Genomic DNA, 18,749 nt, shown 5'->3' with positions numbered 1-18,749 from the left:
CTAAGGCACAGTCCAAACAGGAATTGAAGAGGATACAGTGTGGAAATTTCTCCTTTCAATTACATCAATGCAGCGCCAGTTGCCGGGGGGGCAGAACCTGCTGTTTGACTGCTGCACCTTCTGCAGCAGCACAAGCAGAGAAATAAGCACCCACATTCAGGAAGAATTTATCACTAAGTTTTAAACTGCTCTGCTAGCACTGCCTCAGCCAGCTAGTTCAGAGCAGTTCTGGATGTGGCAAAATGGGTTGCAGCATAACAACAGATGAAGTCTTGGGTACCTTCAGCTAATTCTGGCACAGTCACACAACTTTGGTTCTTGGAGTTATTTGGGGCACCAACACAAAGTATTTTCAGAGTACACTTCTGGTAAGGGTTATTTGTTTCATCCAGTGATCACTATGACTGCACAGTGTCTGCCTTTTGGTGACAAGCAATACTTCTCTTTCTGTGCTGTTAAACAGAACTGTTGTATTTTACTCTCTGCCTTTCTAATTTTGGGTGTTAAAGCAGTTACCAGGGTGTGCTATGCACTCTCCAAAGCCAGAGTTTTGAGCAACTGTGAGTTGCTCAAATTGATGGTGAGTGAGGTGCATTTTTTTATGTCTGATTTGCCTGATTAGCAGGGATTATTCAGCCCATGCCAGAAATGGGCAAAATCATTAGTGGTTCTGAGAGAAGCTGCTGTTTGTGAATGGAGTTAGCCTTAATATAGAACAAGTTCCAGGAACCCATGTGAAACTCAGCATGACAAGACCTTGGAAAGTCTGCAGGTGACACAGCAGCTCCTGTGCAATTTCATCAAATAGGAGAAAATAGGAAGTACAGTGTGATTACAAAGCAGTCTGTTATGGCACTGTTTCTGCTCTATTCGTGGAATAAAAATAACATCATTGCCAGTGGCTGCCAGTGCCAGCTGACAAGACCTCTGCTTTATGAATAATAAAGGCAAATGTTTTGCTTTTAATAACATATCAGCTATGTTATTTTTTTGGCACATGTGACCAAGGTTTCTGACAATAACATAAAAATACTTCTTAAGTTTCTAATTCTATGTTTTCAAAAAAAAAAAAAAAAATCCAAAGTGAGTCCAGCCGATTTCACACAAGCTTTGGATAAAAGCAATGACGATACCTAGTTTGATGCTTGCAGTTTTGCCATGTCACAACTGTAGGTGAAACTCAACAGTTTTTGGTCAAAATTGCAGCAGAGCAGAATGCTCAGATTTTTGTCAGTATATTAAAACTGGGCCTTGTGCTCAATGGGTTAACTTTATCACTGTCAATTGAATAATTTGTTACTGAGAAAGGAAAACTGATAGGGGTTTGAGTGATTAGACAGAAAGTTTAAGAGACAATATTCATCATCAAATAAATGTAAATATTTTTATTTTAAAAAATGTTAATGGCACCTTAGAGGCAGTCATGACTACACAACCACATATACAAAAATTACATTTTCATAGTTTAATCTTTCCACAGTGCTGCACAAAATGGAAATACTATGAGAAACATTGCAGGTCACACACCAAGACAATTAACTTTAGTCAATAAAAGCAGACAATTTTTGGTACACCTTGATACTACCAGACCCAGGTTCCCTGGGTAAAAATGAAAGGTGTCTTTGTGCAAAACTTTCCAACAACAGTATAACTTAATATGCTAAACATACAGCAAATCAACTGTACAAGACAGTTTGACTTGGCCTTATGCAGTCCCTATATACAGCATCCTCTCAGTTGGCTTTTTCAGGGAAAATAAGCAATTTCATTGACTAAAATAAAACTTTACTTAATCTTTCACTGTTGCAATGTAAAATTGTCTGATACTTTGTGCAGGGCTAGCATCAGAGAGACCATTCCAACTTTATCTGAAAACAAACCCTTTATAATCTCCTGTACTTAAAGGCCATGTTCTGGCATGATGGGGAATGAAGAAAGCAGATATATATTTGGTTGATTAAAAATAGTGGAGAATAAATTTGCCTAATTGCTAGTCTTAGATGGACTTTCAGAAGAGATTATACTCTGTTATCAAAATTAAAGTGTTTAATTACATTAATCTCTGTTTATCTTCCGTTGTATCATTGAATCCAGCAGTAAAATGTCTCAATCATAGTGGAAAGGGACTTGGTTTCCCAAAACAAAAACAACCAAACAAGAAAATTGGCTCTTGTACCTTCTGAATTAACTACAAGCTTCTGTGTTTTCTTGTTTTGTTCCTGAATTTCTTGTTCAATGATTTTGATTTCAGAAAGCACTAGTTGTTATTATGCAGTTAACTTAGTATCAATCATAAGCCTGAACTAATTCAACTTCAAATGCTGGAGTCCTTGTTTATTATGTCATTCAGTAGCTAATAATTAGCTGGCAACACTTATGATTGTAAAACTGAAATTTATGCTTACACTGGATTTGTCTAGCTTCGACTCCTGGGTGAGTGGATCATGTGTCTTTCCTACAGCAAATTGTCTTCACCTTTTGCATTGCTATTCCCCAGATAAGCAGTCACTATGTGTTCACAGAAAACCATTGGCTTTTAAATACCCTTCCTGAAGTGCAGACATCAGATCTATATTGACAGATGTCCTGCAGCAGAGACACTACATAACACAAACATTTTGATATTAAACTAAAATGCAGTGAAACTTTTTAGTGCCTCTCTAAGAATTCAGAGCAAATAGACATCACAGGAGTGCAATCAAATGAGAAGTTGCATGAATGCATATAATGTGAAGCAGAAATAAGAAGGAATTTAAACTGGGTCTCAACCAGTCCTGTCAATCACTGATTGGACTTTCAACAATAATGGAGTTGAAGCTAGCAGAGGGATCCATTAGACAACTTTTAGAGGAAACATCATGTAGTCCTGAATGCTGAAATAGGAGAAATCAGGAAAATTGTGCTAATTTTTATAAGAAACAAAATCTCCAGAATTTAACAAAAAACAAAAGCTGCCAAAAGCCTATAGAACAGGTATTAACAACTTCTTGAAGGGCTTTTCCATCAGAGAAATACTACCACCAAAGTGAAGGGAAATACCTGCCTGCCAAGCAGCACCAAGCAGAAAAGACACTGTCTGGCAACTTTTTGTTGAGTGGGAGTGTTTTAGAGGCTCATAATGAGTAGGTGTAAGGAGTATCCTAAGAATGCCTGATGTGTTGTATGAGAATATAAAAGCAAATGGTATCCTGACAGAACATGGTTAAGTGATTGAGAAGCTGAACAGAGTTCTCAGGAGGAGAACTGCAGTTCTTTGGGTTTGCCTCGGCATACTTTCACAGGAAGCAGAGCTCAGACTGCAGGCCAGATACACACACTAATGTAAAATACACAATCCCAGCCTAAAGGGGGGAAGTGGTGCCCATACTGAAGCTAACGGCAGAGGCATCAGCCCAGGCTAGCTCAGGCTCCAGCCTTCTCTTGATCCTGAGTATAGGCACAGCTGGCTAGCTTGTCACCACATGCTGGGGCTGTTTGCTCCCTCTAGGAAAAAGTAAGGAAGAACTTTTCTACACTGAAGCTGCTCCAACAATCTGCAGAGAGTCTGCCTGGAGCCCAGTTTTAGGGACAGCTGATGATTCACTGCAACAAGAAGAAAAAGGCTCATCTCCCTTAAAATCCCAGCTTCATACTCATGACACCTTTTTACCAGCCCTTTAAGTCTCCAGATGTGGAGAACCATCTACCATTTTCACCAGGTTTTTCTTCCAGTCTAGTGAGCTAACAAGGCACATGGAAGATGTCACCACATACCAGCAGTTAGCACACAGTAGGAAATGTGATGGTGAAGGCAGGATGGGAGACCTCCCTCCTTGGGTGGCCTTCCACATGGCAGAGTTCCTGGCGCTACAGTCTCACTCTGTGCAAAACTACAACAGTTTCACTCAAAAGCAGGCTTTTGCTCTTCACTTTACATTTTTTATTATTTCTTGATGTGTGTCACATCCTTCAGTGATTTAAACCCAAGAGAGAAAATAACCTAGAAAAGAGATGCACCCATTCACCAATTAGGTTGTTTTAATTTACATAACTAACATTATGCAGCCTTTAGAGCTTTTTTTTATGTGCTCTGCCACATGTAAAGCCAATATGGAAGTGCAAGACCTTCCTGTTTCCACTTTAGAATTTAGGCCCTGTCAGATTCTGTCAAGACAGTGAGCAATCTTTTGTAGAGACATAAATTTTAGATTTTACCTTCATTTTGCACTGAGGTTATCTCCCAGAGTTGTAACAGGATGCCCTTGGAGCAGAAGCCTTCACATTCCCAGGTGTGAAGGGGATGTGAATTACCACACCAACATCCTTTGTTATAAGAAAAATACTAACCTTTTTCCTGGCTGTCCTTGAGGCTGCCTGATGTAACATTTCAACTACACAAAATAGCAATGGAGGGTTTATATAAATGCATAATCATGCAATAGGCAAAGGAGTTTTTCTTATGTAAACATTATTAACAAGTGGTATTCCTTTCTTGCACACCTACATTTCTGAATCCATTTAAAAAAATGCTAAATGAACTATTTTCTCAAGAGGCCAATGCAGAAGTTGGCTGCGCAAGCTGAAGAGAAGAATGGAGATTATAATAGAGATGGCAAGAAAACACCATGAAGAGTCACAGCATTCTTAGCATCAGAACCAGTTTTTGGTCTTGTTTGGGCTCTTGTTTGTTTGGTTTTGGTTTCCACTCCACTTCCCACTTGAGATGAGGTAGGGCTGGGTTAAGATAACATGGGTGTGCCCAATCTGATCCATTTCCAGTGACTGCAAACCAGCATAGTCCTTCCTGATTCTCTGTGCAAAGACTTAGGACATATAAAGAATTCTTTAAATATTTCTAAATATTTCAATTGAATTTTCTAAACATTGAGTTATATAATTATTTATTAAGTTAATTCTGTCCTTTCCTTAGTTCCTGAAGCCACAAATAGTAATTATTCCCTGTTTATCTGACTGTGGTAAAATGTCAGAGTTCTTCCCTGCCTTCCCCCAGAATAAAGTCTTCACAAATTCTACATCAACTATTGCACTTGATTAAAAAGAAATATACACATCAAACTGTACCCTCCCTCCCTCCCTCCCGTAATACCAGCATAAAAGATACTGCAACTGAAAAGAAAATATGTAATGACAATTATTTTCACAGTTACTAACACTGAACATCAAATAATTGGAGACACTGCTTTTTCACTTAATGGAGAGTGAAGAAGAATTCTGGTTGTGGCGGTTTTGTGGGTTTTTTGTTTGTTTGTTTGTTTATTTTTAATAAAGATCTTGTTTTATATCATGGCTGAAAACCAAACTGATTTCAGGGAAATTTTTTTGCAGTTGTTAAATCAAGCAAAATAAATTCCAGTGGGAAAACAAACCCAAGCCTGTCTCCTAGTACTGATACTGCACGTTAATACATTATTTTCAGGAATGTTTGTTGAGAGTGTCTACAGTTCCTATATTTACAGAAGTTTAACTCCCTGCTCCCCCTAAGAAGCTGTTCCCTCATGTTTCTACCACATTCTTTAATCAGACAGAAGAAAGAAATCCACTGTACCCAGGGTCCCACCACCTGTATTCTTTGCATTCAGTCAGAACACCCCAACAATTCAGTGCTAACAAAGCCTGACCTCAATGTGGCTGTTCCTGTACTTCTTTCCTGTGCAGGTTGCAGGGCTTGAACAAGTGAGTGCTTTGGTGTGGATGACAACTTATCTACCAGTTACTTGCTTCTTAACTCCTTTACAAAGTTGCTTGGGGATCTTATAATTCAATTCAGGCCATCTTTGGAAGTCTTATGCCACATGTATGTGTTTCCCAAATGTGATAAGGAACAGTGCCAGGACAGAACAACTGCTAACTGTGGTCAATGGTCATCATTGGTCTCATTTACAAACAATAAACTCTGTGCAATAAGTTACTAGCAGACGCATCAAGTTTTGTTAGTCTTGAAAACTCAAAATCCCATGTAGTGTTACCCATTAATTTAGAATCTAGATCTATCAATACACGACTGCATAGTTTGGTTTATCATTCTAGTTGGATTCAGAGAGAAAATTAACTATCAGTCTAGCAGAGCTGATACACATTATGGCACTCCCTCTTGATCACACTCTTTGCACTCCAGCCTAGTAAAAAGCACACCTGACACTTGCAGTTGCTGGGATCCCTCCCAGACCATCATACCATCTTTTATGGGTATGGGTTTGGAAAGTGGAAAATCTTTTGGATTAAGGCAGAAGACTGACTTAAGTGAGCAGTTCATCACAGATACAGCCAGTTAGACAAAATCAGATTGAACAGGCAACTGACTGCCAACAAGTATACTTTTATATATTTACACCAGAATTTGTATACACACAGTGCTTAAAAAACAGGGAGGAGAAGAAAAAAGGGAAAAAGAAAGGAAAAAAAAGAACAAAGAAAAGACCAGCCAGTCCAATAACTTCATCTTGGTATAATCATTCTTTCTATAGCACAAATGATATGATCCCAGTTTTTACAAAATATTGCCAGCAGTGTCACTGCAAAGAAAGTGCAGATGATATGAAAGCGGCTCTTCATCATAGGAGCAATGAACTTTGCAATAGTAGAAACACAGACTAAGATGACAGTCATGAAGGCCAGGATAACATTTATACACTTCCCCAGGAGCACTTTGGCATTAACTGTTTCAGACTGCTGTGCTTGCTGTTCCTGCTGATGCAGCTCCAGTTTGGAAACCCGGGTCTGGCATGATTCCAAGGCTTCCTGGAGATAGAAAACAAGAATTAGGTCAGCCATATTTCCTTTCAACCTTTCTTCACATTTTAGCTGCAGAGTCATCCATCAGATAGAAGTGTAATTTATTATTGACTGCTAAAATTTCAATGAACCACCAACTTTTAAAACAATAAATGCACATATATGTCTGAATGAGTGTGTCACTGTTTGCTCAGGCATAATCAAGGCTAACAACACTGTCCAAAATGTAGGCTTGTTCTTTTTTCACGCTTGAGAAAAAGTATGTTTAATGTTCATGACAGCTGTTTCCTATATATACTGTTGATATAAAGTAGTAGTAAAGCTGTTGCCATAGAAACTATCACTGCATCAAAACAGCAAGAAAATTAGTTTCTTTGTATATTCTATAGAAAACATTAGGGCAGGCTTGCTGTGATACTAATTAACTCTACTTTGCAACATGTAGCAGCACTTAGTTCACACTGCCCCCGCGGTCTATACTGATTTTGCTCTCAAAGCTACCCATCCTACAGCGTTGGGCTTGACTCCTCTGGGAGATCTGACCTCCTCTCTCTGTCAGTGTGAAGACAGTGGAACAACCTGTGGAGATACTTTTATGGAATTCTCTCCCACATTATCTATTCTGCTTCACAATTTGTTTTAAAGAAAGCAGACCTTTCTCTTCTGTTTGAGGATGGACTAAAAGTGGTCTTTGACTAAAATGCTTCCTAAAGACACTACCCCCATGCTTAAACCCTCCCAAAGCAAAACAGAAAAACTTCCAACTGCTTCCCTTATTTGCCAAAATGCCAGCTTTTTGCAGGAGTTGGGATGTGGGCATCATGGCATAACGTGGCGCAGAACTGTAATTTTCACGAGATTGATCAATTTGACAGAATCTTTTACCACTGTGGGACAAAGAAAACCAATGCTCCAGCATCCCTACTTTCTTGCACACTCTCCAATTCCAGGTATTTTCCTTGCACTAGCAAGGCTGTTCACCTGGTCACACAGTAAGCTGTTTCAAACCAAACCTCTGTGTATAAACCCCCAGAGAGTTATCAGCTTTCCCTTGCTGGGTCGGTTCTTCATTGTTTCAGCAAGTTGAACTGGCTTACCAAGTGACTGGCCAGGCACCAAGGTGACCACAGAGAGTGTGGCACAGTGCCTTACACAAGGCTGCTTCCTTTCACTGCTCTAGGAATTAGTAACAATATAGAAGATTGTTACTACAGTTCTTAATGGGTGGCACAAAGTCTGTTATGGTTCAGGCATGTTCTCCACTACATGCTAATGAACTTCCCTGCTCTTTGTTCCACTCTGACTGTAAGTTATCCTCAAATTGTCATGTGCTGCTTTAGAGAAAGTCCAGCTACTAAAGTCTGATACCTGCAGCTCTGCATTGAGAGGCTGAACGTGTCTTTAAAACTATCTGCACATCCTTTAGTGACAGTTAGGCTGTTACTCAAAATATCCAGAGCTTAAATCCTTTTACTCTGTTTTAGCTAATTTTCCAAAGCCCCTGAGAGATAGGTTTAAATGGGCCCAACTGTACAGAGATAAAAGAAACAAGGCTGCGTCAACATAGCACTTCATTAAGGAGTCTCTGACACCCTTCCAGGAGTCTTTTAAAACTCTCTGACACCCCTCCAGGATTCTGCTAATGAGTTAGGGAATATTTCACAGCCCTTCTGTTGGACAACTCACGTTTCATTACGTTTTTACATCCTCAAGATGCCTTCACAGAAAGGAGTCCTCTTTTCTTTAAATCTGTGAGACACCTCTCTTGCTTAAACCTACAATGAAACCTATGATATGCTTAGATTCAGTACCATCCCTTTCCCACTCTGTTCCCAGGAGCTTCCTAATTCACATTTAGGAAACTGTGATCATCCTGCTGCCTACACTCTCTCTGTTTGGAAATGTGAGCACAGGGGTACACAGGTCAGGTTTTAGGTTCTTTTACCATGTGGGCCAACATGTAGACAGTCTTTGAGCATTCCTCAGTTGTTCATGAATAGGTAAGGCACAACTGTGTCTTCACCACTTTTTACACTTCCTCAGACTTTGAGTGGAAATATTATGCATTATGTAAGTGCTTGTGTTGTATAAAATATTCAACTACATATGTAACTACATGCTGTCAGGACATACTTGTAGACATTAATACTGGTTTTTGATTGAAGTCAGACATGACTACAACTGATCACTAAGGTGAAAACACCCCACAGCTTTGATTACAGAGGTTGTTGTGACTATGGCTTAAAACTCTTTAATTATAACTGGCAAATCTACAAGTCTACTTCTCTTAGTTTTTACCCTAAGCTCAAAGTCTGAGCAAGAAGTTTATGTCAGGACATTGTCAGAAGTGTTATGCCATACAATACAAGGAGACTTGATTCCTTCCTCCTCTGTGAAAGAACTTAAAACAGGCCACTCTTCCACCACAATTCTGCCTGGGCCATATCATCAGTTTCAGCAGAAAAAAAAACCTGAATCCAGAGAAACAAATGGAGACTGTCACTGATTCAGTGTGCTGGGTTTTCCCCTTAAAACAGAGAAAACATGTTCTTAAGCTTACAAACATGTTCAAAGCTTACATATTTTCCCATATTCCTGATTTTAAAATATGCAGAAAAATGCAAGTGTTTCATGGTACAAGATCTCCACAAAAAGTTAGAAGATTATGATAAGCAAAATAAGTACCTGAACATCTCGTGATCGCTCGTAGGCCTGATATGCCACCTTCTCCTCTATGCTGGCTAGCTCTTGTTTCAAGTTTGCTGTCTCATGTTGATGAAGGTCAGTGAGGTCATTTAACTGGTCTTCCAGTCTTTCATATCTTATTAGGAAAAGAAGCCTAAATTTAGTGCCTTCTATTCAAGTAATGCAAGTCATGAAAACAACTGCACATTTTAAAAGGTAATTTCTCAGCATATGGTGAATTCATCTGACTGGCATTACAAAGCACATATAGAAATCAGTAAAAACTTTGCAAACTTCCCATAAACATTTATTCAGCAATCTGAAAGCCTTTTCTGAGTGTTTCTTGCTGGCAGTAGGTGCTAAAAAGCAAATATTTGTACATCATTGGCAAATTATATGAAATATAAACAGTGCCTAAGGATATCCAAGTCACATTTTTCACTCTTCATTTAGCCAAGAAGATACGGCTTCATAAGTAAGTTTGAGCCAGTTAATAGCTCACCAGTAATGACAGGAAAAATATGTTCTCTCTCATACACAACTGCAGGGTTCTGCCATTTATGTACAGTCTGTTCTGGCATATTTCTACATGGTAAAGCAGTTCAAGTAAACCACCAGCAAGCTAGAAATCTTTTTTGTGAGTTTGCCACTCGATTTGACACACTAACAGGCAAACACTGCAGTCAGCACAAAAATGATGGAGGCAAAATTGTCTAGAAATGGGTAGCAGGAGGCTTGAGATATTACTGGCAGAGAGCTGTCAGAAAAGGCCACTCTGCCTTCTCCTGAAACCAAGCCAGAAGTTCAGCAGGCCTTTCATTGTTCTTTCCTCCCTATATTACCACAAGATATCAAGCCTTTCATTGTAGTTCAAGAACTATTTAAGCAAGGGAGACATGAAATATTGCCCTTCATACCAAGATTTTGCCCAGTGGCATAGTAAAGACTTCAAGAATTGACTGTCACCTTCACAAGCCATAAGAAAAATGGGATATAGGTACAGCAGGTGAAAGCCCTCTGTAGAACATATTATCCACTTCTCACAGAGGATGATAAAGGAATTAATTGTCATGTAACAAATGCAAGATGAAGTTGTGCTACAGCACTTCAAACTACATCTCCCAGCGTGTGTTACACCAGGGTACAAGGTGACATTGCATCCACAAGACAGCAATGTGTGTGAGAAGTATTTGGACAAGGTACTCAGGAGTCAAGGGTATAATTATCAGTCAATTCTGCTGCACCACAGACTGATTAGCTTTTTTGAGTCACATTAGATGAGAATCCTTTCACCAGCTACAAAACCATTGGCATCTCCTACACACAGTACTCATATAATTCACATAAAAAGTATGACAGAGGAGAGAGTTTTCTGACCAGCCTTTGACAAAAAGCAAAGGGCACTACACCATTTGACAGGAAATATAAATATTCTATGTGTATTTTCAGTTGTTGGAAGGAATTAAACATGTTGGTACTAGATACTGATTGGAATTATTTTTTCCTCTTGCTTCTGAAATCTCTCTCTGTCACACAGAAACACACACTTTCCAAATAGTTTCTACACCCATTCAAAAGTAATTTCAAGAGAACAGTTAAAAAAAATACCTAAATCTTTCCTCTTGTAGCATCTGAGAAATAAAGGCATAGTCTCTTTTAAATTGGGTTTTTAAATTCTCAATATCATCAGCTAATTGGGACTGTGTCTCCTTGATTTCCCTTAGTTCCTCCAAAATCATGGAAAGCTTTCCTTGGCTGTCCAGGGTGTTTGCCACAGCAGGACTAAAGGAAGTATTCCCGTTGCTGTCTGCTGATCCAGAGGTGCCACTTGAGCATTCATCATCACTAACATACTTTGGTTTGGCAACAATGGTGGCACTACCCCCGTAGGTTCTAGAACTTGTTTCTGGCCGAAATTCATCCAGGGTATTTTTGAGATGAGCAATGTTGTCTGCACTACCAAATTTGTTTCGGATCAGGTTGGCAAACTCTCTGGACTTGCTGAAAACAAAGACAGGGGGTGTCAGAGATACACCTGGCACACCCGACTTGCTGCTCTCTGCTCCATGCCCAGTGCTACGAGACTTTCCATGTTGAACATCTTTCAAGTTATCTTTGGAAGTATCCTTGGTAGCTTTGGAAGATCCATTTTGTTCAATATCCTTGAGCTTTTTGTGATACTGTTCCAATTTCTTCTGCAGCTGGGCAATGGAGTGGGCAGATTTCTGGTTCTTTTTCTCAAAGACTTGCTTAATGCGCCCAGCCTGCTGCTTATCTGCACTGTTCACCAGTTTCAAATACTCAGCCACGTTTCCATCTCGAGCTGTTTGTTCAACCTTGATTTGCTCTGTAACCTTGAGGATTTTCTGTTTCAAGCTATCTGCATTGAGTTTGACTTTGTGAAATTCTAGGACCCCATCTGGTACATCAAAGTTCAGGTTGGTATCAGAACCTCCACGGCGGATATTAAGTGGTAAACTCAGGGTATTCATATCATGTCTTTCCACCTGAGAGAAAAGAAAAAGAGGTAAATGGAATTCTATTTTTTAAAATCAAACATCCAGTTTACTTTTCCACATATAATTACATCAAGTATACAGTAAAGTAGCTTATATTAGCAAAGAATAATGAAGTTTTCTTTGAAATTAAGCAGCATTTTTTTTACTTCTACAAGTTAATAAACAGTCTAAGGAACTCCTTGTCTCTCTTAAAACAAAGATGAATTAGAGAGAAAATAATTCAGAATAGCTTATAGAATCACTGTAAGCTTTTCAGAATCACTTACAGTTTACCACAAAATGAGAATAACACAGAGTTAGAAAAAGTCCCTAAATATATTGTTTATTATCAAGAGTTTCAAAGAGACCATGGCTGATAATCACTCAGTTTTTTCTCTTAGAAGTAGTCAAACATCTATGGAGACGTAACTAGATTTTTCCCTCTACAGCAGTCCTATAAACTATATACTGTTCAGTATATTTTCCCAGGTTTAATGCCTTTTTTTGATACATCCCATTCAAATTCCTTTCACAATTCCAAGTTTTTGCAAAACTAGCTAAAAAAAGCTCTGGAAAATTTAGTGTATGCTGCAAGCTGGAAGCAACTGCTGTTTTATAAAGCAGAGAGAATAGAGAAAGAATTGGCCAGTATTTGACTTTCCAGCTTGATGAAGGTGCTCAACAACTTGATCTGCTGTACTAATTCTGTTTCAATAGGAAGTTCACTGAGTGGGATTTACAGGCAGAAACTCAGGAAAGAAAACTGCATTCAGTCACGTATAGGATCTGTACACCTTAAATGCTCTCTGGAAGCACAACAAAAACAATTAGGCAACTCAGTCACAACACCAACCACAACAGATCATTTTATCTTTCTCAAAAGAAAGGCAAGATAGTCTGATGCAAAACATTGAAAGTGTTTCCCTATATGCACTCAAAGTTATGGGAAGGCATGAGAAGAATGATCTAAACAAAAGAGCTTTATCCCTATTATCATCTTGGTTCAGCCTGTGTGACAAAGAAAGTGCATTTCATTGCAGCTGCCACAGTGTCATGTCGGTAGAGACTGCTTAACAAATGCTCTAGCCATAATGGGTTTCCAGAGCTTTCATACCAGGGGGAACCAATATAATTCCTCAGGCAAGACCATTGCAGAAACAAGACAGAAGCTATATTAAAGTATCTCTTGACAATGCCTTCGTGAAAATCTCTTTGCATCTCTACTACTTTATATTATTTATTTATTTATATTATTCTTCTTATAGATTACCAAGGATTACAGTGGGGATTTTTCTTGATTTTTCTTTTGCTACTGCACCACTCAGGGCATAAACCAGCTAACATAAAAATTCACATTCACCAATATCTAAAAAAAAAAGCACTTGAAAAATGCATATTGAAAGTCTGGAGCTGACAATTTCTTTTGGAGAATACTGGTTAATGATGACCTTTAAGACTCAGACTCTATCCCAGGGATTAAACCAGTGCTGTGGCCTAATAGATCTACACTTTACCAATTTGTTAAAAACAATTGGTATTGATCCAAATGCTCAGTATACAACAAGAACTTCTTGAAACAACCTAAGACATTTTTAATAAGCTTTGGCACAAAATGATACTGTAATTAGTCACAGAATTGTATACACACGCAAAACAGATTCATCACTGATGTCACTCAGAACAAGCTGTACATAACTTCCAGGAATGGGTGGGTCTATATCTAACCTTTACACAGCAATGTTTACTTCCTCAGTAAAAAATAGTCTAGAAATGTATTGTAATAATTGGATACAAGCCCAAACTAGATCCCTTTTCCCTTATGTCCCCTCCCTCACAGGCCTCTCTATTGGTCAGCCTTCTCTGCCTTCCTGAAACTTCAAGGTCACAAAAGCAATACAGATAAAAAGAACAATAGCCTTGAAGGAATACATCTGCTGAATGCTGCCGTGCTTTTGGACATGAGGAAATCTGTTAGCATGGGGCAAATCTGCTCCTGAATAAAATCAATCACAGGGTCAGTTCAAATTCAGTAAAGTTTAGAAATAACTGTGTTTAAATTCCCAAAACACTGCTAGCAGAAGTTTTCACTTACTGGATTGAGAGCTCACTAAGAGTACAAAAAATATATCCAACATATTTTTCTGTCTGATTGTATTTGGACAAAGTGGCAGGTGTCCTCTGCCATGGTGTTGCAAGGCTGGGTCAAGCAACAGAGGCTCTTGAAATCCTCTGCTGATGCAATACACCTTTTTGTTGGGAGGGGATGTGTAGTGTGGGGTAGAGTTATTTCTTTTCTAGGTGGGGGGCTGGTTGGTTTGGTTTCATGGGGTTTAGGGTTTTTTGGGGTTTTTGGCTTGTTTATTTTAAATCAGAAGCAAGCAGACAGTGGGAGAGTCAGGTATGTCTAGACAAATGGTCTTTCACCTTTCTTCTACCTTGGTGATCCATTCGTGATTGTTTTATAACTCAGCACTAACACTACCCCAAACATCAGATTTCCATCTTCAAATCCTACCCCAAATCCTTCTTGCTGCAAGTCTCATCCTGTGATGAGAAGAATTCCTGCTATATTGAATGCCTCATTCTTCACACCGAGCACAAGACTGCCAGTAGGAGTCTGAGATGCTTCCTCATCCCCGCAGGTACTGGTGCCCTCTGCTGGGATGCAGACTGAAATCCTCCCAGGGCAGGAGAATGAATAGCATCTCCTTCAAACTGTGTGAGGGCTCTCCCAGCTATGCCATCCCTGCCATTGTTCCTTCTGTGACTCCTGGGTCCCCAGCATCTCACAGGGTCACCAAGCTGTTAATAACAAAGAAGTTGTTGAGAGATGGGTTTTTTATTTTATTTTTTTAAGATTTTCATTGTGGTTGCCAAGAGAAAAATATATTTACATACAGTAGTAGGCCCAACAGTTAAAATGGATGAGCCATCTTTTGGAAGTGAGAAGCACTTTAAGAAAAAAGAATCATCATACATATCTCATATAATGGCAATTAATAGGGAGCTGGGCATTAGCAGTAGATGAGAAGCAGCAGTCCTGAAACATGTGGTACCACTAGGTAGACAGGAAGTCAAAGCACTAGCCCATAATCTGAGGAAATACCAGAGACATGCCCTCAATCTGTCTTCTAGGAAAAAAACAGGGAAAAAAACAATTTGCATATGGTCCTGGGATAGCCACAGATTATGTTAGCCTGAAAAAAGACACCTGGGCCTTGGAGAGTGACCACTGCACTTTATGGAGCAGTTCACACACATACTTTACTACAACCCAGTTGAGAACTAATAGTAATGTTGTGCTGCTGAAATACAAGCTTTTAAGAACAGTGAACATGAGCTCTTAAGAACAGCACCACAGATGATGAGGTAGGTAACTCAGAGATAAAGCCCCAGTCCTCCTTTTTCCAGGGAGCCAAGAAGATCTCCAGCTGCCTGACCATGCTGTCCATGTCCAGAGCTTCAGAAGGGACAGCAAAATCACTTCTTGGTGCAATGAACACAGGTGCAGTGCTAGGAACCCTTCACTGCACATGAAATGTCAGGTTTACTTGCTGTCTTAAATGTAAAGTGGAGGGCTGGGTAAGAGGGAGCCTGCCCTTCAAAAAGCATTCAGAGCACAACAGTGATTTGAAAACCCACTCATGGAAGCAAGGGTAGGGATTTCATTGGCATTATAATGATGCACATGTTTCTTCACTTACTGTCTGCAAAAGCAGCACCAAGGTCAGATTTGCAGGCCATGCTGTCAATGAGCCCAGAGCACAGTAGGACCCATGTTCCCCAATACCACAGGCAAGACTGTTGGAGAGAGATTCTACATTGACAGGATCTGCTGAACAGGTGAAAATATTGTGTTTAATGGCCTGTAGAGATTGGTCATTGAATCTTCCTACTGTAAAATATAAAGCAGACCTAGAAGAGTTTATTTCTTCCCCATAGATCCTGGGTGGGATCCATCTGGGAGAAAAAATCCGTAGTGAATAGAGCACAAAGAGCACGCAGCCCACCCTAGTGCAACCCACATCCCATGGCTGCTCAGATGAATCCCATGCTGGGTTCCACTGACTGTGCCAATGGCTCTCCACTAACAAGTGAGACATAAGCCCTCTATGTTAAAGGTATCAAACTGAACTCTACTCTTTAGGTCATAGATGTCTCTTATGCTCTTTTAAAAAGTACCTGTAAAAAGCATAGGGAATAAAAAGCATTTACAAGAGAGATGCATATATGCATCAGGCTCCTGCTCCTTTGGGTTGCATCACTAACAGAAACAAACCATGAAGACATAAAACTATCTACTTATTTAAATAGGCTCAGTTTACAGGTGTTTCCTTCTTGTTCTTTCTCTAAAAAACCCTCATTACCACCACCAGTCATAGCTGTGCAAGCTAAACAAAAGTTTATGATGACAATTTAAGTCGATCTTGAAAGAGTTTCTGATGAATGCTTAGAAACAGAATCCCATAAGGAGCATACAAAATAGGATTAAGGCAGCTTCACAGCTCTTAGAATTTGGAAATAACAACAAAAGTCATGAGGAACAATTCTCTTTTTATCAGAAATATGCATATGCCAGAAGCACAGGTGTTCCAATGGATAAAAGAACATGCAGAGGGAGTTTTAGTAAGTTTTCAGTATATTCCAAAGCAAAAATGTATTTGGGGAGAGACTTTCACCATCTCTTTCAAGTCCATTGTTCCTTCTAAAATCCACATGAGAATCCTTCATGGAAGTCTTAAAATAGAACTAAATCATCATAAAACACTTTAAGTTATGTAAAACCAGCCCCCAACATTTTTGTACAGTATGTTACAGCAAAACACCTTCTGCTTGTGTTTCTTCACAGAGCTACTCAATATCTAGAAGTACCTACACTCAGAACACCATTCTAATTATCATGCAGAGAGTTGAGAGTATATGGGAATGGAGGGAATCAGCAAAACGTGTTTCTACTATTTACTGGGGTAATGGAAGATCCTGGGTGATTTGTCTCAGACCACCTGGCAAGTGCTGATGGAGTCAAGTAACTGAAGGTGTTTCTTTCATCATCAACAATTCCTCTATTACCTATTTACTCTCTACCTCCCCTCAAAAAAACACTGAAGCTGTAAGGCATCTCACTAACACACATTAGGTGTTTATTCCAGGTAGGAGTCCAAGATAATCCCAGATGCCCTTTGGCAAGTATCTGCCCTTCAATATTCAAAGGCTGGGAAACTTCAAGGCCGTTCCATGAGTAAGGCATCATACAGGGGCAGAGTAGGCTGTAAAGATTTGAATCCTTTTGAGCATTTTCTGCACTATGCCAACACAGTCTGGTAATTATAAAAACTCAGCTTTTCTACTAAGATACTGCAGCAAGACCTCAGATATAGACTAAACTACTAAGCATCCTAGGCAAGACATGAGCTGTTGAATCCAGTCCTTCTCAGGGTCAGTTTGATCACCTATCCTTCCCTCCATTTTAATTCATTAGCACCACAGAGTGGAGACTCTTAAGTATAGGCACCTCAAGAAAGATATACATGTACTTGCAATTTTTGTTTAGGTGAAAAATACCCCCAAAATTACAAAAACCACTCAAAGTTGAAAATGCTATAAAACAAATTCTGCAGAAAGCAACTGCAAGAAAACACATGCACTGAAGTTTTGGTGTGACTAGAAACACAGCTTTTACTCTCTTGATCTAATCTGGCCAAGGCCAAACACTCGTGCATAACCTGTGATCCAAACACCAAGTCAACTTCACGCCAAAGTTGGTTTGCCTCAAATCCTACAGGATCATTCAGTTCAAACCAGAAATACCCCAGAAAGAACCTTTTCTCTTATTTCTATTTAAAGGACTAAACTAAAGCCAAATTTTCTAGGTCACAGCTTGTGTGTAAGTAAGTATTTAGATATGGTACGATTTCAAATTAGACCAATGGGAGAAGAGAACAACGGAGGAAGAGGCAGTTTTCTCCTTCACTGGTAACACCAGCTCCTTCAGAACCCAAGAACATCCAAGAAAAGTCTCCAGTATCATAACTCACACTCAGTCCAGTTCCAATTTTTTTGGCAGCACAAAACTGACATAAGCAAACTGGTTCCAATACAAACTGTCTGTGCCTAGACACTGAAATCTGAAAACAACATGCCTCTACAAAAGTAAGCAAGTTACTTCCCATTTACCATCCAGCAGTCATGTGAAGAAGAAAAGAATAAAAATCACTGTCCTGACTAGAGAAAAAACACAGTGATGAACCAATGCTCACATTTACTAAGCTTAAGTTTCTTAAGCAGGCAAAAGGTAGATTCCACAGCCCTTGGTTAACTATTTTGCTTCAGATCAGTCCTCCTCTTTAGATAAGCACCATTAATTAAAAACAAGTCAATAAAATACCTTCTCCTAACTCAGATCAAAAGAAATGTAACTCACATGCATGTTCCTTCTCTCTCAGATTTACACAGCAACATCAGGAATTGCTTGGGAGCTCCAGGTGCTCAAAGGGTGGCTCCATCAAGCAGTGCTTGTAAGAAGCCTGCACTCCTATTCCCTGTGAAGGAGAGTGCCTTTCCCATGACACAAATCCCTCAAAGTACCACCACTACAAAACAGTGTGGGGGTGACAGTTCTGAAGAGTGAGGTCAGTGATTTTGTATCCCTTCTAGATAAATTGTTCAACTTACTTTTAGTGTTTCTAATAGGTGTTGTCCCTTCCCTCTTCCCAGCTTTTATGGATTTTTTCTTCCCCTCCCGTTCAGTATTAAGCTTTCTTTTTCAAAAGATGTCTGAATAGATGGCAATAATGAAATTTTCCAGACTACTGTGAAACATTCTATGAAAAGTCA

The 18,749-nt window shown here is 39.4% G+C and overlaps 1 protein-coding gene across 2 annotated transcripts in view; it reads right to left on the bottom strand.

Annotated features, from left to right (window-relative positions):
* Positions 1–5,114: 5,114 nt before the first annotated feature.
* The window catches only part of TMCC3 (transmembrane and coiled-coil domain family 3), a 129,713-nt gene continuing 116,078 nt past the window's right edge, over positions 5,115–18,749 (bottom strand). For both annotated transcript variants that reach the window (XM_030960300.1, XM_030960299.1), the window contains exons 2-4: positions 11,026–11,924; positions 9,418–9,553; positions 5,115–6,738 (exon numbers count right to left, since the gene is read on the bottom strand). In XM_030960300.1, the coding sequence (XP_030816160.1) occupies positions 6,436–6,738; positions 9,418–9,553; positions 11,026–11,924 (1,338 nt within the window). In that variant the 3' untranslated portion in view covers positions 5,115–6,435. The remainder of the gene's footprint in view (positions 6,739–9,417; positions 9,554–11,025; positions 11,925–18,749) is intronic.

Source organism: Camarhynchus parvulus, chromosome 1A, assembly GCF_901933205.1.
Source record: "Camarhynchus parvulus chromosome 1A, STF_HiC, whole genome shotgun sequence".
Taxonomy (NCBI): Eukaryota; Metazoa; Chordata; class Aves; order Passeriformes; family Thraupidae; genus Camarhynchus; species Camarhynchus parvulus.
The sequence above is the reverse complement of the archived record's forward strand: the minus strand, read 5'-3'. Positions and strand labels throughout refer to the sequence as shown.